The sequence below is a fragment of the Xiphias gladius genome, chromosome 15, assembly GCF_016859285.1.
Source record: "Xiphias gladius isolate SHS-SW01 ecotype Sanya breed wild chromosome 15, ASM1685928v1, whole genome shotgun sequence".
In the NCBI taxonomy this organism is placed as follows: Eukaryota; Metazoa; Chordata; class Actinopteri; order Istiophoriformes; family Xiphiidae; genus Xiphias; species Xiphias gladius.
The window spans coordinates 4518125-4544266 of record NC_053414.1 but is presented as its reverse complement, the minus strand read 5'-3'; the positions used below and the strand labels follow the sequence as shown (position 1 = coordinate 4544266).

Genomic DNA, 26142 nt, shown 5'->3' with positions numbered 1-26142 from the left:
GGAACATTTGGTTTTGTTTTTTTTTTTTTTTTTTTTCTTTGTTTGTTTGATTTTGTTTTTTTCTTCTTTATTTTTTTTTGTTTAAAACTACAGTTGGTGTTCATTAAAGTGAAAAAGGATTATAAAAACAAATCATGTGAAATTAGTGCACACTGACTTTTTTTTTTTTTTTTTTTTTTTTTAATGAGTGAGGTGTGAGTGTTCATGCCTAGAAACAGATCGGTAATTTATTTTGTATTATCTCACACGTCAGCAGGTGAGGAGGTGATCGTATTGGATTGCAAGCAGCACTGAAACGAATAATGTGTACATATGACAGCGGAATTATACCTAACAAGAATAAAATGTGTTACAGATCAACACAAGATGATCAGAGAGAGGAAATTCAAATGTCAAAACATTTTGGTTTCATAAAGAGTCTGTAGAAAATGTTGAGGCAGTGTTTGGCTTTCAGTTTGTGTCATCCGTGCAGAGACGTTTACTGTTTTCTTGTCTTTTTTTTTTTCTTTTTCTAATGAATCTGACTCCTAGTTCGGCATGTGAAATTTGTTTGTGGTTCTTAAAGACGAGGACAGCTTTGAATTTAGTGTTGCCCCGGCAAACGTAAATATCCAGTCCAGTAAAGTAACGCTTGATGATACAGTATCAACGACAATAAAAACTAAAATGGTAAGGGCCCTACGGTGGCAGCTACATTGTTCTATGGGTCGTTTTATACCTTTTCGTTAGATTGCTGACAGTAGAGAGATGATGGGGAAATAAAAGAAGAGGAAGGTGGGGAATGACAACCCCTAGACCCTGTAGAGGGGCCATGTGTCAGAATCTCTTTATTTTTCAGTAATTTCGGGGCATTTTTGCCTCTATCAGAGAGGAGATAGTAGTTAGTTAGTCAGGAACTGTAGTGAGACAGATGAGGGGATGAGATGCAGGTAAAACCCTGGGCTGAACCTAACCAGGGATGTTGAGATGAACATACTGAGACCATTTGCGTTTTTAAATCTAGACTCAAAACAGCAGATTGACTCCGCTTAGATTTTTTTTTTTTTTCCTTCCTTCTTGTGGTGCATTTCTTCTGCTTTCTCTTCGATTACGCATTTATTTTATGATTGAAAATCCCATACTTATGAGGGTGGTCCTTAAAGTAATTTAAAAAAAAAAAAAAAGCCCCAACCTGTGGGTCAAGCTAATAAATAGACCTTTTTCGTATCTGTTTGATACAGTTCAATGAAAAAATAAAACAGTGTAGTGCAGTTATAATACTGTATGTAGCTACAGCTTTCAAATGTCCTCAACACTGCCAGAATTTAAGCACCAGTATCCTGCAGAATGTTCGTGATAATTCAATGCACAAAGCAGCTTTTATTTTTTTTGTAATAAGCTACAAAAATAAAAGTTCTACCTGAAGTATATACTCAGTTGGTAGTTTCAGCCTCCGAAACGAAGCAGCACCTCTCTGAAACAGTTGCAGTACAAACTGAACATAATAACCTTCATGAAGGGAGGATTTTTTTTATTTTTATTCCCCACCCCCCCCAACCAGACAGCTGTATTGGACTGCATCGGTTTTAGCAGGGTGTACCATGATAAACTGCCAAATGAGCGTATGAGGTAATTAGATGCCGCATGGAAAATATATTTCAAAGTACAAGCATTTATTCTCTGTTTAGTCCTTTTGCCAAAAATATGCAAAATGTACCAATTTATACTGTGATCTGTGAAATCAAATGAATCCAGTTATCGGATAAAATCAAGTCAAATGTAAAGTTTAGGTGAATCACACAGAAACAAATATAATTAATGATTCACGTGGTCATGGCTTATTTTCTTGAATACTAACTGTGAATCATATAATACATATCTGCATAATATTACCATATCCCTGCTTTATTCTTTTTGTCCGTCGTGAAGTCCGGTCTGTCAGCAGCTCGTCACTAAAAAGCACATTGAGTGGATGCCGATGAGTGCAGTTACCAGGTATGACCGGTAGGGCGGCGGAAGCGAGCGGCTTGCGGTCTGGTGAGTCTAAGCTAAAAGAAGAAGAAGAGGTGAACTTAGTTTCGGCAGGTATCCGTGTTTGGACGAAGATGCAGGTTAGAAACTAACAACTGTGCAAGAAGTGCGAATTTGCTCATGTATACGTGTTTAGTAATAATTTAGTTATTTAATTGTTAAATTTTAAGTTATCCCGCGGCCTTGAGAGCTGAAACTCGCACTCAAACTGAACAGGCTAACAGCGACGTTAGCTGCGTGAATGCTAACTGAATGTAAGAAGCTATTCAGCTGTTAGCTCGGGCGAATACCAGCCTTATTTCTACTTTAACACCGGGTGAAATAACAGGTGTATGACTAAACATGTACTTAGAGTAACCGGTAGTAGCTGGCTTGCATGTGCCGTGTTGGCTATTAGCATTAAACTCAAAAGCAGCGTCAGGACACTGTTCAAGTTAAATTGTTGCTAAATATAAACAGGGTTCCGTTTTAATATTAAATCCATCACACGTAGCTGGTTTAAAAGTGGTGAAGCTTCATATTAAAGCAGGTAGACTTTCAGGTGCTCCGGGTTGCTAACGTCCGGTGGTTAAAAACGTCATGTTTTTTTTCGTTCGTGTCAAAGGTCGGACTCGGCGGCGGAGCCGAGACCGAGCGGTTTGTTTTTTTTAACTCGGCCGAGGGGCTTTTAGTCAGCGCCGGTAGCTCCGCGGTTCCTTCTACACTCAGCTTTCACGGGGACTGGGAGTCGCTGTGGTGGGTGCATGAAGACGTTTGGCCTATGTTTTTGTTTTTCTAGTTTTCACTTTTCTCTTTAAAGTTACCTTTAATTTATGTTACATAAATGTACGTAATGTCTTAGGTCAGGGGTCGAGATTTAGTTTTCAACCGTGGGCCAGTGTAATAGTTTTACAAACTGTAAAGATGCAGGCTGTACTGTATATTGTAGATGGAGTTTTTTTCCCGTCGTTTTTGAGTATTTAATTATTATTTAGTATTCAGTATTATTTAGTTTGTCTTTGGATTGTATTTAAATTAAAATGTAATTTCTCCCATAGTAAATTAAAGCAGCCAAAACCGACAGCAGCCTGCTTCGTTTATGTTGGACCATGAAAAGGAAACCACCACTATAAAAGTGAAAAGCTCAGCTTTAGTTTGGGGCACGAATGTTTTTGTTGGAGGGCCAGATTTGGCCCACGGACCTGTTATTTGCCCACCACTGCCACAGGTTAATGTACAGCCGTTTAATCTTGGCAGAGGCTATCGACGAACACGATGTAACCTCACGCTGACTCTGGCAAATCAGCAAGAACTAAAACATTTCCTGTCCAAAAAAAAAAAAAAAAGCCCCTCATGGTTTCGCTTCAGTGACACACTCTGACCTTCACACACGGAACTTTATTTCTATCGCTGGTGGTGCTCAGGCCAGTCATTCAGGGAGATAACATAACATCAGACTCCCATTAGACACAAGAAAGGCTGCTAATGATTATTTTCGTTATCATTATTACGATCAAAGGTGATTTCTTTTAAGCATTTAGTTTGATTGTGTGAAAAATTTATACCATTCATTTGTAACTCTAGTGTGTCCACAGGTAAGTTCTTTTTTTGGATTTTTTTTGTACCTGGTAGATACTGGTTTTCATCCTGTTTGGTGGGATCTGGTTTGTGAATACCCACTAAACAGGATCCTAGGAATGTCCCACTAGAAGAGTACTTGTTGCCAAGTTAACAACTTAAGGGGAGCTGAATATCCAGTAAGCAGGGGCTAACATTTTTGTGGCTAAACATTTGACTTCTTAAAAATTATTTAGCCGGAAAAATATTTTTGAGCCAGTGCTGATTGCAATTTTGATAAAGTAATTTATTCAGCAAAGTTACGAAATATTCATTGGTTCCTTCCTCTCAAATGTGAGAGCTTGCAGACCTCCTCTTTTTAACAGCATTTTAAATGTAACATTTTGAGTTTTTGGACTGTTGGTTGGACAACGTAAGCAGTATGAAGATGACACCTCCAGCTCTTGGAAGTTGTGACAGGCATTTTTCACTATTTTCTTTGACATTTTATAGACTAAACAATCAGTCAGTTAATCAAAACTGTTGCTAGTTGCAGAATTAGTTTAATATTTCTTGCACTGAATCCAGCACAGCTTTAGCTTTCTTCCTTGTTTGTGTTTGGCAGCTAAATCCTGGTTTTCATCTGTGTCTCGTCCTGTTTTTCAGGCTGTCTGGTGTCGTCCAGGCGGGGTCTGATTGACAGATGCCTTTATCATGATGCTGAGCTGCAGCGCCCTGGTCGTCGCCCTCCTGCTGTCCCACGCCAGAAGCTTCCTGAGCCCCTCAGAGGACGATGGCATCCCTGAGGAGTGGGTGCTCCTCCATGTGGTTCAGGGCCACATCGGGGCCGGAAACTACAGCTACCTGCGCCTCAACCACGATGGCAGAATCATCCTGCATATGCAAAGCCTCAAGGGAGACGCGGACCTCTATGTGTCTGATAAAACCCTGCAGCCGAGCTTCGACACCTACAAGCTGCAGTCGGCCACCTGTGGAAAGGACGTGGTGGTGGTGCCGGGGGAATTCGTGAGGCCTGTGGGCATCGGCATTTACGGCCACCCGTCTCACCAGGAGAGCGAGTTTGAAATGCGGGTGTTTTACGATGAGACGGTGCCCCAGAATCCGTTCGATATGGGCTCGTACGGTTCAGAGGACGGACATAAGCAGAAGAAATTTCCTCAGGCATCAGAGGAGAAAGAGGAGTCGATCTTTTGGACAATTCTGATCGGGCTTTTGAAGATTATTCTTGAGATTTTGTTTTGAAAATGGTTTCCTTCCTTACTGCTGTGACGAAGGAGGAGACTGTTCTTGGCTCAGCCAGCCTTGATACATAAAAGAAGGTTATTTCCCTTCATTCCGCAAGGATGAGAAAATGTCGCACCAGACTCCAGTGAGATTTCTGGCATTTAAACAATAATTCGCTTGCGATCAAACATACAAACTCGATAGAAACAGTACAGATCAGATTTAAATTGTCGAAGGTGGATCACTGTGCTGAACTCACCGGTGAACCACTATCAATCAGAAAACATTTCACAAAGTCTTTATGTTTGGTGATAAGCAAATGAACATTAGCCCGTCAGATATAGCAGAGTGTTACTTTGCTTTGGTTTCCCCCCATACAAAGACAGAATGAAGCATGTTAAGGCAAAGAACAGGCACATGTTTATGGCTGAATTTTGGTCGCTGCGATTTTTTTTTTTTTTTTTTATTTCTTAATTTTATTTTTCTTTTCGTTGTTGAACTGCAGTTCAACCAAAAAGGCAAGAGGGTAATATTTCTGGAGTCTTAAAGGATGTTTTTTTTTTTGTTTGTTTGTTTTTTTTTAAGTTTATCAAACACTCACATGCACATATGTAAACTGAAAGACTTTTTGGTTGCTGCAGTCTCTCCGTTCGTGCATAGTGGCCATGAAGGGATCCCTTCCTAACATTCCAGTGTAAGAGATGAGGGACAAAATTCCCAGGTAACATGAAGCTGCAGCAGTCAGAGTTAAGGCCTCAGTGTGCCTTGAATGAAGAATGCTGAAACGCATGTTGTACAGTCGTGTCTAAAAGCAGAACTGCAGATGCCACGACCTCATTTACGTCCGGTATTGACATGCGACCTGTATATGGATATTCAGTCTTGATGAGGAAAAACATGTCTTAATGCAGACAGAACAGGTGTGTGATGGGAAACCGATCGAGTCGGCCAGACCACATCTAGAGGTCTGATTTGCACTTGAAGATTCGATCACAGTGCGGGCAGAATCGAGATTACGCGAACACTTGTTAATACCAAGTGTGAAAGCAGAGCGGATCAGGTGTCATTATCCAGGTAACGTAAGATCACATGTTAACGCCAGCTGTAAATGGGGCTAATATTGTTTTGAGAGTCAGACAAATAAGGAGGATTTCACACCTCTGAACACCTGGGCTATCACTGCGTAATGTGATCGTCAGCTCGTCTGTTTTGAGGAAGTCACAAAAAGTTTTTTGAACGTGTCGAAAGGAAAAATTGAGACGCTTTTTGACAAACCAGCTTCGTTTGAAACCCGTGAGGACCTGTAGCCGAATCACGTGGGTTATTTCCCTAAGGTCGTGTTTGTCCTTTTTTTTTTTTTTTTTTTTTGTAAAACCCTCTCTGATTTTCGCGTTTCTCCGCTGAGCCGAGGCGAAGGAACATGCTATACCCTGCTGGTCGCTTGTGGCTTTGTTGTTGGGACAAAACTACACACGACCACCGGGATGAAGATACCCGCTTCCTTTAACCACCGCGGACTGCTGAAGCCTCCTCTTAGTTTCGCTCACACAGGACTGTGGATGTTGTCCCCAGCTTTTTTTTTTACAGCGTATTCCCACGCAGAATGAACACCTTTTAAGGCCAGCGTGGACGGTGGCAACGACTGCAGCAACCTCTAACTCTCTCAATGCACATAAGGCGCGTGAGTGTTTTGTATTACTTTAAAAAAATTAAAAAAAGACCAGAGTTATCCTTCACCTTGTAGTAAACCTGTCAATCGAATTTAGCATCAAACAGAGATTACAGCTGTGGCTGTCTCTCACCTCGGCCTGTGAACGAATGAAACTGCTCGTCTTAACTCTGCAAATCAACATCGCACAGGACGTGTGTGGGTTTAAATATCAAGAACCTAGCAATACAGCCATCGTCAGCCATTTTGAGATATACACGCGGCTCCCGCGGGACAGGTCGGGATTATTGATTCTGTTTTTTCATTTCCTCTTTACTGGATAGTTTGCTGAATTTTAGACTCCAAATAAGAACCTCTGGTTTATGAAGAGACTTAACAGTAACAGCAGCATTTCATTTGGTTTGATCATTCACTTTGTTTTTGTTTTTTTTGTTTTTTTTGCCTGTTGGACAAGCTCCTGACTTAAACATCACCTCCAGCATCGGAGTTCAGTTATTGTTACCGCTGAGCAGAAATGTTCAACAGTGCCTTCAGATCAGTCCTCTGCGGGGGAGAACGGCCGAGCAGTTCTCCCGTTTCCAGAGACGTCTCAGTCTGATTTCTAAATAAAACGGTTATTTTGCAGACTGTTAAAGTCGTCTGTCTCATGAGTCTTTTGCTTCAGATTTTGATTAAGAGCAACCTGGGGCTTCATTACCAGGAGAGGTGGGTGGTTTGAGTCTGAGGAGAAGCTGGGAAAAAGCTCCTCACTTTCCTAAGTGGAAAAGACTGGGCAACAAAAAACAAAGGAAGAAGACGACGACGAAGGAGAACCTTCCTCCATTATCAATATACTGTATCAGGTCCCTTGTTCATCACATTGAACTGCATGGTTGTGGGAAATCATTTTTAGCTGAACTCCCTCAAGGATATGTCATGATGCTTTTTTAAAAAGTGCAACATTAGTCAATTGATCAATTAGTTGACTGGCAGAAAATTAATCAGCAACTATTCTGATAATCGATTAATCATCTTGTGTTTTTTTTTTGTTTTTTTTTCTTTTTAAGAAAATCTCTGAAAATCTCTTGGTTTTAGACTGTTGGTCAGACAAAACAAGATATTTGAAGACACTTGGGCACTAGGAATTCGTGATGGCCATTTTTAAAAAAAACTTTATGACATTTAATAGACAAACGACTAATTGATTAACCGATTAAATAATCCTCAATCGCAGCCCTACCCCGACATTACAACAATAAAGAGTAATTATAATCAGCATAACTGGAACAGAATAAGAAGCTGTATAACCCCAGAAATCATTTCCAAATATTAGAGTAAGGCTGGAAAATACTCTAAATACGTACAAGGATTTTTTTTTTTTTTTTTTTTTTTTGGGGGGGGGTCCGACGATGAAGAAACTATTCTGAATATGTGATTCACATAATAAGGTTACGTCGGCGCGTTTCTGCTGCCAAAGCGAGGAGGAGGACGAGGGGCAATAAGTCTAATGTCTGATGAGGACGATCAGACCGAAATGTCGCATTTATAATCGTGGGAAATGTTGAACGTTACGTGGATTATTTTCCTGATGAAAAACGCCATTATTTACATCCATCACCACCAAGGCTCCTGATGTTATTCTGAGCTCCGGTGATGGAACGGGAGTGAAAAAGGCCTGGAGAATGACGAAAACCCCACCACCATCACAATTCAGCTGTAATCATCGGCCTGTATTTATGTATTTACTGTGGGAAACTCTCCCTCTCTGTTTGCTAGAAGCTCGGTTTTGAAAAACCAGAGGGACAAGTGGAAAAACCCGGAGCGTCGAAACGACTCAGCTCCTCACTACTTGTCACTTGGTTGCACGTCCATGTCCGGGGGATCCCGAGAGCCCGGGGACAGCGGGACCCCCCCCCGCCGGGCGCCCGACGGCGGCTCACCGTGTCTTGTTTTTGAGACCCTCGCCGAAGAGGCCTTCTTCACGGCGGTGCCAGAACGGCTCCCGCCGATGCCTCGTCGATTTGATGATCCACGCGTCGACACTCGTTTGAGGTCAAATTGAGTTTGGTCGAGTTGCTTTAATCGGTTTGTTTTCCCGAGCGTCAAGTAATCGACACGGGAAAAGGCTACAGCGAGGTCGCATTACTCCACCGGGAAGGCGCTGTACGGCCGCAAACCCACGACTGTCCTCGGTATCGAGACATCCGACGTTTGTTTTCTTTAGTAGCCGGTTGGTTGTTCAGTGTAGGACGCGACAAAGAAAAAAAAAAAAAAAGTCCCCCCGCCATGTACAGTGAGGGGCCATAGGGGCCATAGGGGCCCAGCAGTAGGTTGTTAGGAGCCATCGACTTAAGGCCTTTTTTATCAATTTGAGATCATTTCACACCTTTTTAAACACTTTTCAGGACTTTTAAAGTCAGGATTTTAAAAAGCAACCAAGTACTGAAAACACGAATATTCAGTTTATTTCGTGCAGCTTCTGCAAGTGTCTTGTTTTATTTACAGGAGTAAACCCAACATTTCCAGCCCTGGCTTGTTGCGGTTTTAAAAAACGACCCTGACATGTTTGTTTACATATTTATAATCACTCAGAACAAATAAACCCGCAGTCTGTGTGCGAAGTAGTCCTGACTTCTTCTTCATCACCATCCTCCTCCTCTTCATCATGTCAGTCTGGGGGCCAGCTCGATGCTGTTGATCCTGAGCACAGTCTGCGGCTGGATGATGATCCTCTTGCGCTGGAACCGGTGTCTCCTCCAGAACCGCATGTGGACTTTGGGCCAGGACTCGGTCTTTTCGAGCACGGTGGCCTCGACCCGGACCAGCTCCTTCCCCAGCAGAGGCCTGCCGATCAGGGTGAAGTCCTCCGCCCCGACCAGTAGCACCTTCTCCATCCGGATCCGCTCCCCGCACTCCGCCTCGATGTGGTTCTCGATCAGGATCAAGTCCTCGTCCGTGACCTTCCACTGACGCCCGGCGAAGTGCACCACGGCGAAGAGCCGGCCGAAGTCCTGCCGGTGGATCCGCTGGTTCACGGTGCTCACCACCGCGGCGTGTCGTCCCCGCTCCTCCTCCTGCGGGACCAGGCTCGTCTGCTGCGGCCACGGCGGGCTGGACAGCGAGGTCCGGGGCACCAGGTCCCCGCTCACGGAGCTCTGTGGTCGGGCAGCAGCGGGGAGCAGGAGACGGGGTCTGGTTGACAACATGCTACATGTCCTCCACAGTCCCGAACACCCTCTGCTCACCGCCATCTTGACAGGAAATGCTGTTGTTCTCACAGCGCATGCGTGACTTCTGTAACGACACGTATGCGCGCGCACACACATAATATGACTTTTTCTGCTTTAAAAAACGTTTTATTATCATTTATATATCATATGATATTTTTATATTTTACATTATTCACACAAGTCACGTGCAAAGTAAGTTGGGGGACGAACAGGATCAATAAAATAAATCAGATGCAATGAAGGAAAAAAGTACAAGCCACATGTAAAAGCCACACAACAACAACATCCGTGCAAAGGTTTGGGCAGATTCCATATTTCTCACGGGTTTTTGAAGTGAAAAGAAGTAACTTACGACATTAAAGTGAGCCTCTCTACAAATGCTACTGCACTTTTGTTCCATGGGCACCTTATTAAGTCAATATTTACTAAGTGTGTCTCCGTGCAACTTTTGCATCTCTTTGTGGTCGGTTTTTGTCTTTTTGTGTCTCTCTTTGGTTGTGTTTCATCTATGTAGTCTTTTGCATCTCTGTGTCTTTGTGTACATTTTGCATCTGTTTAGTGTTTCTTTTGGGTATCTCATGGTCATTTTGCGTCTCTTTGGGTTCGTTTTTGCATCTCTTTGTGGTCGTTTGTTGTCTCTTTGTCGTTGTTTTATGTCTCTTTGGGGTTATTTTGCACCTGTTTAGTGTTTCCTTTGCATCTCATGTAGTCATTTTTGTATCTCTGCGGTTGTTTTGCATCACTTTGTGGTCGTTTTGTGTGTTTGGGGGGTCTAGGGGCCTGTGTCCTGTATTACCGTTCCGTTTTCATCCATGCCTGTTTGAACTTCTGTGTTCAGTAAAGTTACTTCCCCCACTTCCCTCTATACCTGACGCTCGACAGTATATTACGACCTTGTCGGTTGGACCTGGAATTTCCTAAAGCACCTGAATGCGGCGCTGACGTGCCTCCATTTTGTGTCGGTCGGCCGTTTCCGTGTTTCCGAGCAGGGACCGATTAAACGGTGTCAGCGGGGAGTATGGCTCTGCTTGCAGGTCGGGAGTGCGGGTAAACTTTTCCGTTGCTACCTAAAACTGTTAAAAGTCTCCCTTCAACGCTTTTAACGGTTTGTTTAATGCGCTGTGTTATCTCAGAGACGTCTTGCAGGGAGAGCCGGGCAGCGCTGACACTGACAGCTGGGTAGTAAACAGCTAACGGCCAACAGCTAACGGCTAAAAGCGGCTAGCTCCAGTGTTACCGCAACTAGCCGAGCTGGTAAACCGTCGATAGCAGGCTAACGTTAGCCGGCTAACCCGTGAGTGTTTTTGGTGGCGTTGAGTTACATCACCGCGACCTACCAGCACCCTCCCACCCTAATTTTTGTCAAACTGCTCCGACCACGGATTGCCACAACGGCACTTTCCATTCATGTTGTTTTGGAGGACGAGACAACCAGACCTCCTCTTCTTCGAGCCAGGGTAAGTTAAATGTCAGGCTGCCGGAGCTAACTTTACTCCACCTAAGTTGAAGCTAGTACCAGGTGTGTGTGTGTTTCCGTGGATATTTACCTGGGAGCGGCTGGAGCAGCTGCACACCCTGTCCAGGCCCGATTAATCCTGTTTTACTGAGCTTTATGTCGGCCGGCTTGTATGTTTTCCGCCTGTTGAATTTACTCAATAACATGTAGGATTTGTGTAGTTGAGGGAGAAGTATTCAGATCCTTTTCTTAAGTAAAACTACGAATAAGGAAAAGTACTGCTTCCTAAACTCCATTTAAGTAAAAAAAAAATGTAACTATTATCAGGAAAACCTACTTAAAGGATCAAAAGTAGATGTACTATATTGTTTCTGTAGGTTTTAAAGTCTTTAAAAGCAATGATTTAGCTTTTCTTTAAAAAAAAAAAAGGTATGAAAACGTGTTAAATTTCACCCACAGACGTTTCCAATAGTTTGTCTAGCCTGCCATAGACAGTAACATTTGTTATAAAATGTTTTTGCAAAAAAAAAAAAAATCCCTGGTAACAATTGTTCCAGACCTCTGATCTTAAATTGACCAGTCACTTCCTAATTCATTCGCCAATCTATCCATTTTCTGTTGCTTATCCACGTCCAGCTCAAAGATTATTTGATTATATTATTAGGGACATACCAGGAAATACTGTCCAAAATGTGAAATAAATGTAAATAAATTGACTTATTTCTCATTACACTTGGTAAATCACTGTAGGCTTTATCACTCCTACTGGTTTATATGGATGTCTTTCATGCTTAGGGCAGCATGACTGGGAAGCACGTATTAAATCTCATTATATTTGGTATTAAATAATCTTAGATTTAACCTGTTTAACCCTGGAAAAACCCTGTTTTCATTAGCGATCAATCTGTTGATAATTTTTTTGATTCATTGTATTGTGTACAAAACGCCAGACCAAGGTGACATCTTCAGATGCCTTGTTTTGTCCGACCACCAGTCCAAAATCCAAAGATATTCCCCTTATTGGTCACAAAGAAAATGATCGAATCTGCATATTTGAGAAGTTAGAAATGGCAAGTATTTGGCATTTTTTCGTAAGAAATGGCTACGTTGATTTACTCAATTGTCACATCTTTGTATCACTGTCTTGTTTTGTTCAACCAACAGTCCAAACCTCAAAATTCTTATTTACTCGGAGTCAATTTAAGGCAAGGAAAAACTGCAAAAATTCACATTTGAGAAGCTGAAACCATGTAGAGCTTCAACAAATTAGTCAACTAATCAATCAGCTAATTACCAACCATTTTTGATAATCAGTTAATCATTTCAGTCATTTTTCAAGTAGAAGCGCCAAACATGGTTTGATGGTTCCAGCTTCTCTAATGTGACAATTTGCTACTTTTCTCAATTTTACATCATAGTATATTGAATATTTTTACGTTCTAGGCTGTTGATCAAACAACACAAGACATCGGATAACGTAACCCGGTGCCGTAGGATATTGTCATGGGCATTTATCACTGTTTTCTTATGTTTTATTCACCAATGCATTGTCAGATTAATCGACAGTGAAAATATTTGTTAGTTGCAGCTCAAAAACCATGAAATGTTTGAATGACTGAATGAGTTATCCTAACACAAAGTGTATACACTGTTAGGTAGTTAGATTTTTCACAATGAATCATATTTTGAAAGTTATTTGTTTTTTGTCCAAAATCTTAACTATATTTGTTTCTAGGAAAAGCCTAGAAACAAACAGGCATTTAGCTTAGTGTATTTCCCTAACCACAAAAGTGTCTAACTTCCTCACCCCCCCCCGGGCTGTATTTCTCTGTGCAGCGTCACACTTTTCCATTATATGGCTAAATGGAGCCCAAACCGCAGTGATCATGACCTACTTCTTAGGACCTCAATTTACTTTCATCTGGTATGGAGAAGATTAGTCAGATTATAGGGGTCAGAGGTCAGGACCTGTTGGTTTTTTCAGTGTGGCTGCCAGTTTTGTGTGTTTTTGTGTAAATAGATGTATGCTGCGGAGGGCAAGACATATTCTTCAATCTTCTCTTCTAAAAGCCATCAGATCGTTATATTAAAGAGAGACTGATGGGGGATTTTGAATATTTTTTCAATATTTAAATACTCTGTATCTCATATGTCCTCCTACGTAGGGTTGCAACTAACAACTATTTTCATTATCAGAAAATAAGCTATTTTAATAGCTTGTTTTATTTAACCATCAGTCTAGAATCCCAAAATGTCCAGTTTATTATGATATATGACAAAGAAAAGAATTTCAAAAACGCACACATTTGAGAAACTGGGCCCATTAAATGTTTGTCATTTTTGCTTAAAAAATTACTAAAACACTTAATCAGTAATCAGAGTAGAGACCAAATCCTTTTTGGCTACTGTTTTCACCACCAGACTCAAATATTAATTTTCATAATCGAATGTCTGCATTTTACAATTTGACTATATAATTGATTTTAGAATATTTCTTGACAGCCCTAGTAAGTGTCTATACCCCGCCCTAAATCTGACCACGATAGGACAGTTTAACATGAAGTCAGTCTTACTAAGTCTTAGTGTCTGATCCCAAACTTTTGGTTCTTAGTGGACAAATGCTCCGCTATTTTTGCTTTTACCTAATAAAATATAGAACTTGTTGCAGCCCTAGACACATCAATGTGTCTGCAACTAAGGATTTTCATTCTCAATGAATCTGCCTGTTATTTATTTGATTAATTGCTTAATCATTTGGTATTTTTTTTCACAATCTTTTTACATTTCAAAACACCAGTCACAGCTTTATAGAATCCAAGGTGACATCGTCAGATGTCTTGTTTTGTCTGAACTGCAGTTTTCTGTTATGCATGCCAAAGATAAGCAGCAAATCCAGCTGGAACCTGAGAATGTGTAAAATGTTCTACATTTTTTTGCATGACTAAACGATTAATCAGTCATCAAAATTATATTATTATTATCAAGAAATTACATTTATAAATTTATTTTCATTTTGCAGTTACTAAAGGACAGAAGACAGGCCTAGGACAGACTTAACTCCAAGTATTCTGTATCAAGAGACTTTATTTTGTTCTTTTAGATCCCTTCAAGACACTCAGTACTTCTTACATCTGTTACTGTTTTGCAAAATACTTGTGTCAGCAGAAAACTTTTTTGCATCCACTGCAATTCAGAATAGAAGAGACTAGATATAACAAAAATAGAAAGTAATGTCAGCTCCAACAAGCCATTATTTTTAAAATCCATTAATCTGTCCAGTCTGTAGGAGGATGTTGTGATGGCAACCTCCCATCAGAGTTCACCAGGTCCAAACTGACGTCCTAAAAGTTGTTTATGTTTCAAATCAAACTGTATTCAATTTAGATTTATATCAAACAGAAAAAGCAGGAATTCTTCATACCCCAAAGCTGTAACAAGCAATACTTCATAAATAACTTAAAATATGAACTGATCATCAAAATTATCTTTGATTAATTTTCTTCTGATGGATTAAGCAGTCAATCAGCTGATTGTTAAAGCTCTAATTTAGAAGCAGAGTGATTTAAAAAAAAAACAAGATAAATACTTGAAAAGCCAGCAGTGTGTGTTTTTTGTTTTTACTAAAAGTAATCTAAAACATTTACATGACAGGGGTTTCATATAGTGAATTGGTTTTGGGTTTATACATCTTAAAATCAAACAGAATGATGTCATTGTTTGAGGTGTGTTATTTGTGTTTGGATAGTTAGTCTAATTATTAGTCTAATAATAACCGTCTTAATGCAAACACAGTCATTGAAACCAGTGTGTGGCTTCAGCCCTCATGCAGTCAGCAGACATATAAACATTTCTTCACCCCCCCCCTCTCAGTCTCTGTCTCTGCTGCTGTGCCCGTCCATTTAAACCTCATCACTGACTAACTGGTGAGCTTGCTTGGTGAGATTCCTTTGGTTTCCCTCGGTGAAAACCTGCCCTGACACTCAGCCCCTAGCAGCCTGAGCAATGGAGCAGCGGAGGGATAGGGTGGGGTGAGGAGCCAACGCTGCCTGCCAGAGCCAACAATGGGCCTAGACAGCTAACTGGTTTGGGGAGATCCAGTGATCAGAGTCAGTCATTGTGTGCAGAGCGGACACATGTAGAGCAGTTTCAGTTTTATGTATAGTTTAAACTTAAAACCTCCACTTTGCTCTAAAGAGCAGCGACTTTTACAGAAGTAAAACTGAGTAAAGATGCTACACAGAGCAGTACACCTTGATGCCGGAAAAATGTGCAAAGACCACCATACCCATCCCACCAACGCTCCTGGAGGCCAGCCGGCCGGCCGCCCAAGCGATTGTGCTGGGCAGGAAATCTAACAAGGACAAACCCTCAAAAATGCATCCACACTGAAAGTTGGCTAAATCTGAAAATGCTGTGTCCACATTAGGGCTGCGACTAACAATTATTTTCTGTAGTTTGCCAAGTAGTTGTTATGGTTTATAACATATCAGAAAATGGCAAAAATGCCCATTATATTTTCCCAGAGTTAAAGGTGTCATCTTTAAATGTCTTGTTCCATCTAAAACCCAAATATATTCAGTTTGCAATGATATAAAGGCGAGAAAAACAGAATTTCTTCAAATTTGAGCTACAGAAACAAGCACATTTTTGGCATTTTTGCTTTTTACTTGAATTTCGCTGTAGCACTGTTATCTGATAACTAAACAAGTGTAAAGTACTAATACAGTTAGGTCCATAAGTATTTATAATATAATTTTGACTCTGTACACCACCAGAATGGATTTTAAACAAAATCATCAACAAAAATATCACATTAACCGTTTAAGAATTACAGGTATTTTAAAACATAGTCAATTCATTTTCAGAGGCAGATTTCAGAGGAGAGATTCAGATACAGATTATTTTTAGTTCTTGGATGAAAACCCTTTGCAGTCAATGACTGCCTGAAGTTTGGAACCTATGGATATGACCAAATGCTGAGTTTCCTCCCTTCAGATGCTTTGCCAGGCCTTTACTGCAGCCACCTTCAGATGCTGCTGGTTTCTGGGACTCTCTGCCCTCAGTTGTCTCTTCAGGAATTGAAAAGCATCCTCAGTTGGGTTGAGGTCAGGTGACTGACTTGGCCTTTGAATAATATTCAATTTATTTGCCTTGAGAAGCTCTTGGGTTGCTTTCGCAGTATGTTTTGGGTCATTATCCATTTGTACTGTGAAGCACTGTCCTATCAGTTTTGCAGCATTTGGCTGAATCTGAGCAGACAGTATAGCCCTGTACACTCCAGAATTCATCCTGCTACTTCTATCAGCAGGCATCTTCAATAAAAACCAGTGACCCAGTTCCATAGGCAGCCATACATGCCCCTGCCATAACACTACATCCTCCATGTTTCACAGATGATGTGGTATGCTTTGGATCATAAGGCATTCCTTTCCTTCTCCATACTCTTCTCTTCCCATCATTCTTGTACAAGTTAATCTTGTTTTCATCTGTCCAAACAATCTTGTTCCAAAACTGGGCTGGCTTTTTTAGATGTTTTAGATGTTTTCTGGCCAATCTAATCTGGCCTTTCTGTTCTTCAGTGTTACCAGTGGTTTGCAGCTTGTGGTAAACCTTCTGTAGTTACATTCATGAAGGCGTCTTTTGATTGTAGACTTTGACAATGATACGCCTACCTCCTCAAAAGTGTTCTTGATCTGGGTTGATGCTGTGAAGGGTTTTCTTTAACCAAGGAAAAAATTCTGTGATCATCCACTCTGGTTGTCTTCTTTGGTCTTCCAGGCCTTTTTGGTGCTGTTGAGCTCTCCAGTGCATTCCTTCTTTCTAAGAATGTACCAAATTGTCGATTTGGCCTCTCTTAAAGTTTCTGCCATCTGTCTTTTCAGCCTAATGATGGCCTCCTTCATTTGCATCAACACCTCTGTGGACAGCATATTGAGTTTCCATGAACAGCTACCAAATGCAAATTCAACTCTTGGGATCAACTCCAGACGTTTTTGTTTTGTTTTTTTTTAAATCTGCTTAATTTTTCATGAAATAACAAGGGAACCGGCCACACCTGGCCATGAAACTCCAGTTACTTTTGAGCCCCTGTAAATGAGGGACTATTTTATAAAAATGGCTCTAATTCGTAAACAGTCTATGTGATTTTTTTTTTTTTCTTTTGTTAAACGCTAAAAGTCTACACTTTAATCACATCTTTATGGTTTAATTCCAAATCCATTGTCATGGTGCACGGAGACGAAATTATGAGAATTGTCTTGATTAGGAAAGCGGCCTTTCCTTTGATTTAATTTCTATTTTATGATCAGTAACTTATCTTACGCATTGACCAAAAGGGGGGAGTGCTGCAATGAATGGTTTACTAATGAGTCAGTTAGATCGACAAAAAATTAAATGGAAACAATTTTGATGATGAGTTAATTGTCTTAGTAGTATTTCAAGCAGAAACTGCAAAACATTCTGATTTCAGCTTCTCAAATGTAAAGATTTGCTGATTTTTCAGTTTTCTGTCACAGTAAGAAATTGAGTTTTAAATTATTGGTTGGACAAAACAAAAACATTTGAAGACATCGCCTTGGACTCTGGGGAAAATAGGATGGACGTTTTCCACTTTTTTTCGTCTTTTTTTGATATTTTGATCAACAGTGATTAATTGAAAAAATAATCAACAGATTAATCAATAATGGAAATAATCACTAGTTGAAACCCTAATAACAGCACATATATTTTGACTGTGGTTTGATTGATATTCAACAAGTGATCACAGCGAGTGCTAGAAATAAGAAAAAGTTATCTTCTTTACTGCTGTCCACAGCAAAGTGCAAAGCTTTTGTTTTCAAAAATTTCCATCCTGTAGCAGATTTTCAAAAGCTCAATTTTTTGGTCTGAAAAATCCTGCTTTAGTGTGGATGAAAGGCCAGAACACTGTGAAAAAGATTTTCAGTTCTAGCTGGGTTGGTGTGTTGGTGATTAAAAGCCACAACAGGGGGGACTGACACGGTCCCCCCCTTATGAACTCCACCTATAGGCTCGTCAAGACACCACAGTCAGTAGGATTCATCCTTTGGGGTCCATGAATATATGTACCAAATTTCATGGCAATCCATCCAAAAGTGGTCTAGATATTTCACTCCGGATTTACAGACCAGTGCTGCCATCCCATAGTCTTGATGTTAGCATGGCTACAAATGGGTTTAAAGCTGAGATTTAAAGCACTCTAAGCTTCTTTCTGTCTGTGGAGCCTTGTCGCAATGTCGTTTTCAAAACTACGCTGATGTATCCCAGGAGCTGCTGAAGTAACAGCTTCCTTCTACCAAGAATGTCGTCTTTAAAGCAAAGTGGGAACAGCCATTTGTTTCCGCTGTAAAGGATCTGAATTAAGCTTTCGTCATCTTTTCACTTTAACATAGCACACATGTAAGCTGAAAATTATTGCAGCTGCAACTAATCATGGTGTTCTCATGTTTTTGCAACTTCAGGTTTTGTCCTACAAATAGGTGGAGTGGGTTTCTTTCTTAAGAGTGGGTTTCTTTCTTAAGTCTCATAAAATCCTGATGAGGTTTTTAAAAAGGAGTCGTCACCATCATAATTGGAACACTTCATATAGAATTTAGTTGAGAATGTGTGTTGAATATTGATTGAAAACCGCAAAACATCGTAAAATATGAAATGAAAAATAAATAAGAATTGTTATTAATATTTGTAAATGCAGACTAGGTCACAATAAGGTTTGTCTTATTCATTGGAACTAGAATTTTTTTTGTGTCAAGAATACAGTTAATTAAGGAACTAGTCTCACAAGTCTCAGATCTTTTATTCTCATCTGAGTCCTGTTTAATAGTAGTCCTAACCCCATGTGAATCCCCATACTCACTGTTACCTTCACTTTTAACTGACCAACAGGGAGATAGACTCATGTTGCGTGCTAGTGGCCAAAGGAGACTAAATAAAAGCACTTTAATATTGTGCTCTTCACAACAAAGCACTTTCATTATGCCTCAGAAATACAGCTGATCTTCCTTGGTCCTTGTTACTGGAGGCAGTAATAAAGACGGACTGAGCACTCTTCTGGTAACTGGTTAAATTCAAAGACGATTATGCGCTAGTTCGATTCAATTCAACTTCATTTATATAGCGCCAAATCATAACACAGGTTATCTCAGGGCACTTTTCACGCAGAGCAGGTCTAGACTGTACTCTTTATACTATTATTTACAGAGATCCAACATGCCCCCATGAGCAAGCACTTGGCGACAGCTGCAAGGAGAAACTCCCTTTTAACAGGTAGAAACCTTGAACAGAACCCGGGTCATGGTGGGCGGCCGTCTGCCCCCGACCAGATGGGTTGAAAGAGAGCGAGAGAGTAGTGAATAGAGTAAACACTGAAAATGGAAATCGCATACTGTGGTTTAAGTATGAAGAAGTATATATCCTATATATAGTATGTATATAGTAATTTTTTGATCAAAAATGTACAACATCCACTGGTTCAAGTTTTGTCATTTGCGAGGATTTACTGCTTTCCTTCTCTCCCAGGATTTGTGTCTGCTTTTTCTTGTTGATACCTCATGTGTCTCAGTGGTCAGATGACTGGGGCTTGGGGCTTTTACAGTGCAGCTATGTACTTGTTGCCTGAAGTATTTCCCATTTCCACTGTAAGCCAATGAGGGATAACTACAACAATTTGGATTTTCAACTATTTCTGTAAAATATACAGTACTCGTTAAAAGATTTTAGGCACTAATAGTAAGGTGAAGCTGCTTTTAAAAAATAATGCCATGGATACTTTATTTAACAGCCAACTACATACAAGGAGCAGTAAACAGAAAAAACCTAAATCAAATCAGTATTTCATGTGATCTTCCTTTGCCTTTAAATCAGCACCGGTTCCCCTTGGTTAACCTGCACACACCTGCTAAGGTACTTGGCACGTAGGTTGTTCCATCATCTTGGTGAATTTGCCATAGTTCTTCTGGGGATTTAGTCTGTCCGAGTGTCTCCTGTCTCTTCTGGTGAATCCAGACTGACTCCATGATGCTTAGATTAGGACTCTGTGGGGGCCAGACCATCTGTTGCAGGACTCCTGGTTCTTCTTGTCTCTGAAGACAGCTCTATATGAATCTGGCTGTATATTTGGGCTCCTTGTCATGTTGCAGAATGAATGTGGGACCAGTCAGACATCTCCCTGATGGTATTGTGTGATGGACAAGAATCTAAACATGTGAAATGCCCAAACTGTTTGCTCAGTACTGTATATTCTATATGGTAGCCTATCCATCCTCATTTTATGCCAATATCACCAAGCTGCAGCTGTTGAGAACCATTTAAGAAAACTGTGTACAGAGGAGTGTTTTCTCAAAACCAAAGATTGTCCCACTGGCGAAGACATTTCACATTGTGGCTGTCTTTTCTTAGCAGCTATTTCATTATTTGTATGTATGTAGTATTTTAGGTTTTTCAAATATAAATCTTAGAAGAAGCCTACCACTGTTTTGTAGTCCTTTTTGGATCCATGCAAGGATACATCAAGGAAAGAAGAGGAAAACTGGTTAAATATTGCCACAATCCTACATATAGCCTTCATACTCTTACTTTCTCCTTAGAGTATGACAAAGTATGAAGGATATTACTTGTAGAAGTTTATTTTCCAGTGAACTATGTAGATTTTCCCCCACAAAAGGACCAAAAGTAGATCAAGCGAACAAGAACACATACTGTGAATTAAAGGACCTTGTTATGGTGGTATCAGTGCCAAAAAAATGCTGATTTGCACTCAGGTTTTCATTGTATCCAAGTAAAGAGCTATTTATGTTTGCTGTAAATTTAATAATTCACCTGTGAGTGCTTCATCAGTAACAGGATTTTTAGACCTGACTTGGACTTGGAAAGCACAGCCGCCTACATGTGATGTGGCTGCACAAACAAAGATGTTCCAGTTTTTAATGATCATTGAAGGGTTGTTTTTTCAGCTTGATCAGTTGAAATTTGTCTGCTGTTTTTCAGGAGTCAGTGTGTGTCGTCCCAGCTGAGACAGTGAAGTCACCTGCCTTTACCCCACACAGAGAGGTGCCAAGAGAGGGACAGGATGCCTATTCCTCCCCCTCCCCCTCCTCCCCCTGGACCCCCACCCCCACCCACCTTCAATGAGGTCAGTGAACGGACTGAACACACAGTACATCACACAGTCGAGGTTACATCACCAACCGCAAAAGTAATGTTGGCGATGGGGAGATAATACAGTTCAGTGTCGCAGAATTCAGTTACTAAACAGTTCAAGTCTAACATGAGTACATGATGGATTGCTGTTTACATGATGGTATACAGTGCCCTCAGAAAGTACTTCAGACCCCTTTACTTCTCGCCCCTTTTCACATTTTGTTATGTTGCAGCCTTATGTTAAAATGGTAAATTCATTTTTTCCCCCTCATCAAGCTACACTTAGTACCCCGTAATGAAAAAGCGAAAAACAGAATTTTAGAAATTTTTGAAAATGTATTAAAAGGAAAAACTGAAATATCACATTGACAGAAGTATACAGAGCCTTTGCTATGACAGTTGTAATTTAGCTCAGGCGCCTCCCAATTCTTTTGCTCACCTTCAAGATGTTTCTACGCCTTGATTTCCATTGTAAATGCAATGGATTGGACATGATTTGGAAAGGCAAACACTTGTCTATATAAGGTCTCACAGCTGACAACTCATATCAGAGCAAAAACCAAGCCCTGAGGTCAAAGGAACTGCCTGCAGAGCTCAGAGACAGGACTGTTTCGAGGCAAAGATCTGGGTAAGGCTACAGAAACATTTCTGCTGCATTGAAGGTTCCCCTAGAGCACAGTGGTCTCCATAATTCTTCAATGGAAGAAGTCTGGAACAACCAGGACTCTTCCTAGAGCATGCCGCCCAGCCAGACTGAGAATCCAGGGGAGAAGGGCCTTTGGTAAGAGAGGTGACCAAGAACCCAATGATCACTCTGGCTGAGCTGGAGAGATCCTGTGTCGAGATGGGAGAAATTTCCAGAAGGACAACCATCCCTGCAGCACTCCACCAATCTGGGCTTTATGACAGAGTGGCCAGATGGAAGCTTCTCCTCCGTAAATACAAATGAAAGCAGCTTTTAGTCTGCAAAAAAATCAACTAATGGGCTCTCAGAATGTGATAAACAAGATTCTCTGGTCTGATAAAACCCAGTGTGAACTGTTTGGCCTCAAATTTAAGCGTCATGTCTGGAGGAAACCAGGCACCGCTCATCATCTGCCCAATACCATCCCAACGGTGACGCTGTGGTGGTGGTAGCATCATGCTGGGGGTGTTTTTCAGCAGGGACAGGGAGACTGGTCAGGGCCGAGGGAAATCTAAATGGAGCAAAGCACAGAGAGATCCTTACTGAAAACCTGTTCCAGAAAGCTCAGGACCTCAGACTGGACAGAAGGGTCACCTTCCAACAGGACAATGACCCTGAACACGCAGCCAAGACCATGCAGGAGTGGCTCAGGGACAACCCTGTGAATGTCCTTAAGTGGCCCAGCCAGAGCCTTGACTTGAACCCAATTGAACATCTCTGGAAAGACCTGAAATTGGCTTGATGAGGATGAGGGATCCCACACTGCCAGGTCCTATCTTTCAGAATCATAAAACCATTTATCCAGAACAGATTACTGTAAATTTACACTGGCCTCTACTGTATTAGCTATACCTGTATAATCTAATACAAAAGCCCTGCACAAAATCTTGCATTTATGATCTTAAGATGTCTCGTTTTCAGTAGCTGAGTCAATGATACTGTAACTTTAGAGGCTTTAGTTTGATACCCCTTTATTGGATTGCATTCCTTGAGCAATCTTTCCTTTTTTCTTCATACTTGTTCAATTTACCAGTCAGCACCATGTACAGAATTACAGGTGAGAAGCTTCCCATTGTTCGGATCAGTTTTGCAAAGACTCCATTATGATAATGATGGTAATATTTTTTTTGATTAGAAGATTAACTGTTGCCTTTTTTTAAAGGTGAACATGATTTTGAAACAACTGTCTTTTACATTTTAAGAAATTTTGTCTGGCTACATTGGTCTAATGAAACACTGAGTATTAACACACAGGACTTCCAACAAGACTGCGATGGGACAGTAGTGAACAGTCATTTTCAAAAACATATTTGATTTGTTTAGCCAGGGGAAAAAAGTGAAATGCTTCCCTTTAGAGATCTGTAGTGCAGTTACTTAGTCTTAGAAAACTTAAGTGTAAGAAAATGAGTCCAACCTGAAATCTGGGCAGATGGTCGTGTTCCCATGTTTGTGTTCTTACCTGGCATGAACAATAAGGAAGGTTAATTATAATAAAATTCAGTTTCAAGGACTGGAGTCTAAATCTGCCAAAATCTAAAAAGCTGACAGGATGACAAGTTGCCAAAACCTGTCCAGTAAACCTGCTACCAAGTCATGTGACTTGTTTACATGCCCTGGTTCTCTCTTAAGTTTGCAGTTTGAGCTCAAACAAAGTCCACAAACTTCCCTCTATGGTTCAGACCAGAGGAAATATAAGTGTGATCACAGGCTTTTAATTTGGTAACTTTGTTTCCTCCCCCACAGGCAAACACGACTCCTCCCAAACTGAGCACATCCGAGGCTAAGGGCCGAGGAGCGCTGCTTTCAGACATCTGCAAAGGAACCAAGCTGAAGAGGGTCACTGCGGTCAGTGACCGGAGTGCTCCCGTTCTAGAGAGTGAGTCACAGTTCATTTTATATACAGTACACTCATACCTTAACGGAGAACTTATTCCAAATCAGCACACAAACAGGGATGGTTCGAGTTAAGAACCAGTTCCAAGTTGTCCGAACCATCGTAGTCGTATGCCTCCGAGCTTATCGGTTCACTCTCTCCCTCTAAACTTCATGACTCTTTGCATGCACATTGGTCACACGCTGCGCCACCCACCACCACAAGTAAATTCTCAATTCGTGGGAAACACTGTAATATCTGTAAAACGGTAATTTCAAGTAAGGTTGGAAACGTTAGCAATATGCTGAAACATCCTTCTATGCAACATAGATTGCCTTTTATTTCACACTCTACGCACGAGTACAACTGCTTCCCACCTGAGCAGCACGTCCGTTACCGGGGGTAAAATCCTATGTTTTTTTTGTTTTTTGTTTTTTTTCTTTGTTTAAGAAAACCTAACGGAAACGAATGCTGTACGAATATTCTCATTTCCTCCATTTTAGGTGATGACAGACAGACTTTCACTACAGCCTTTGTTCAGACTCAGAAATAATAAAAGTTGCGTTGAAATTTAGGAAATTTATCGGGAATCATTAAGGGACTCGATAAAAAAGCGGACTGATAAACAGAATTGATAATGGCACTGGTATCAGTAAAATCTTATCAGTTCCCATCCCTACCCACAAACAGAGAAGTTAGTCTACAGGTGTGTTAGTAGTGGTGTTGGTTGATTTGTTTTGTGTTTATGGAATAAGGGAACATGCAAAACACGATTTTACAATTTCAAAAATCTATTCTTAACTTTGGAAATGGTAGTTTAACGAAATATTCTTGACTCCAGGTCCATTGAAAAGCCGCAGAAAAGGCTATTTATTTTATCATAGAATACTACAAATGTGTGTTCTTTTTGTATTTAGGAATCTTTATTAAACAGGACAGTAGAGATGTAAACATTGTTGCCAGTTTATTCGTCACACGTACCTAAATCTAATGCAGGTGTTTCTTGTATTTTATCCTCCCCATTTATATCAATGAGGTTTGACCAGTGACTTTATATAAAGATGGACAACACGTGTCCACTTCCTCCCACTGTACAAAAATGAAGCCAAAATATCCCAGATACAAGCGCTGCCATCTTGCGCTGGTGACGTCACCATCCAAAAACAAATTAAACCACACTTACCACAAAAATGAACACTTGAACATAAATCAGCGTGATTTAAAAACTTCCTAAAATGACAGAAACCATCTTTATCCAGGGGGCAATCACGATGTTTTGGCTTCACTTTTGGGGAGCTGTCTTGTCGTCGTCCATAAATATAAATATAAACATTAGAAACAAACAAATAAATAAATACATGCACATACAAACCTATAGTCACTGGGGTCGACTAAATAATAAACACCTCTGTGTAATGCAATAAAATTTGACAGCACCATAAACTACATCCTCCAGAATGATCATACAGTTGAATCATCAACTCTCTATAACAGTTAACAAAGCCTGAACATTATGACCGCCATGAAAGGAGGATTTATTGCAGGAGTGTTATATTAGACCGCATTATATTTAGCTAGGTGGACCTGCTGCCAAGTGAGTGTATGTCCCTAATTCCTCAAATACGCGAGAGAAACTTTGTCATACAAGTTACGATTGACAACTTTGCTTCGAGGATTTTGTGTTGATCTTTAACAGTACTCTGAAGGGTCATTTATCCATTTTACCAGAACGTAATTTTTCCTTGTGCTCAGCTTCCTTGTGGGGGGGGACTTTAGAGTTACTTTGACTCTAAATTAGCTTTTTCATTCAGTTTTTATAATTAAGAACGCTTAGTTATGTGCAGTAAAGGAACATTTTTATTTGCCTGTGCAAATTTAATGGGATTTATTTAAGGCTGGTCAGTTTAAACTATTAAAATAATAGTTAAGTTAAACAATTTCAAAGAAAATGAATAAATATTGAGATATTCAGTATCATCAAATGATGTGAAAATATTAAGGTAACATTTTTTTTTAGAGAAATTGCCTAGGTCTTCTGTACAGGTTTTGCTGTATTGAACGGGGTATGAGCTGTGGACTTGCATACACTCTGTGATGCTGGGTCAATTTTATACTTGTAAGAAAAGAGGAAATAGGAATATTTGCATGGAAAGGAGGAACTAAGTCAACACACCCTCAGTGTTTCAACACATTTCAAACTTGATAAAGATTCGAAATGTCGAAATGTTGTTTATAAAAGGTGTTTAGTTGAATAAATGTTGTCGCTCTTTTCTTCCCTGTACATACTCCCATGGTGCTGAATAA

At 40.4% G+C, this 26142-nt stretch overlaps 3 protein-coding genes across 6 annotated transcripts in view; 2 read left to right on the top strand and 1 right to left on the bottom strand.

The window, feature by feature from the left end:
* Positions 1-1970: 1970 nt before the first annotated feature.
* On the top strand, positions 1971-7094 carry c15h6orf120 (chromosome 15 C6orf120 homolog). 3 transcript variants are annotated; one of them, XM_040147112.1, is made up of 2 exons: positions 1971-2016; positions 4213-7094. In XM_040147112.1, the coding sequence occupies exon 2, from the start codon at positions 4261-4263 to the stop codon at positions 4807-4809; it is 549 nt and encodes a 182-aa protein (XP_040003046.1). In that variant the 5' UTR covers positions 1971-2016; positions 4213-4260; the 3' UTR covers positions 4810-7094. The 3 variants fall into 3 exon arrangements, with proteins under 3 accessions (XP_040003046.1, XP_040003045.1, XP_040003047.1); XM_040147111.1 differs by lacking the exon at positions 1971-2016 and adding an exon at positions 2023-2090; XM_040147113.1 differs by lacking the exon at positions 1971-2016 and adding an exon at positions 2345-2745.
* A 1788-nt stretch (positions 7095-8882) lies between these two features.
* On the bottom strand, positions 8883-9707 carry mrpl21 (mitochondrial ribosomal protein L21). The gene has a single exon (XM_040147110.1). It carries the CDS (start codon positions 9688-9690, stop codon positions 9103-9105), a length of 588 nt encoding a protein of 195 aa, XP_040003044.1. The 5' UTR covers positions 9691-9707; the 3' UTR covers positions 8883-9102.
* A 15-nt stretch (positions 9708-9722) lies between these two features.
* wipf2a (WAS/WASL interacting protein family, member 2a) overlaps positions 9723-26142 on the top strand; it is a 30170-nt gene continuing 13750 nt past the window's right edge. The window contains exons 1-4 of one of the 2 annotated variants that reach the window (XM_040147108.1): positions 9723-10703; positions 10803-11126; positions 21128-21272; positions 23709-23841. In XM_040147108.1, the coding sequence (XP_040003042.1) occupies positions 21210-21272; positions 23709-23841 (196 nt within the window). In that variant the 5' untranslated portion in view covers positions 9723-10703; positions 10803-11126; positions 21128-21209. Of the gene's footprint in view, positions 10717-10802; positions 11127-21127; positions 21273-23708; positions 23842-26142 lie in introns of both variants that reach the window. The other variant, XM_040147109.1, reaches the window with a different exon arrangement.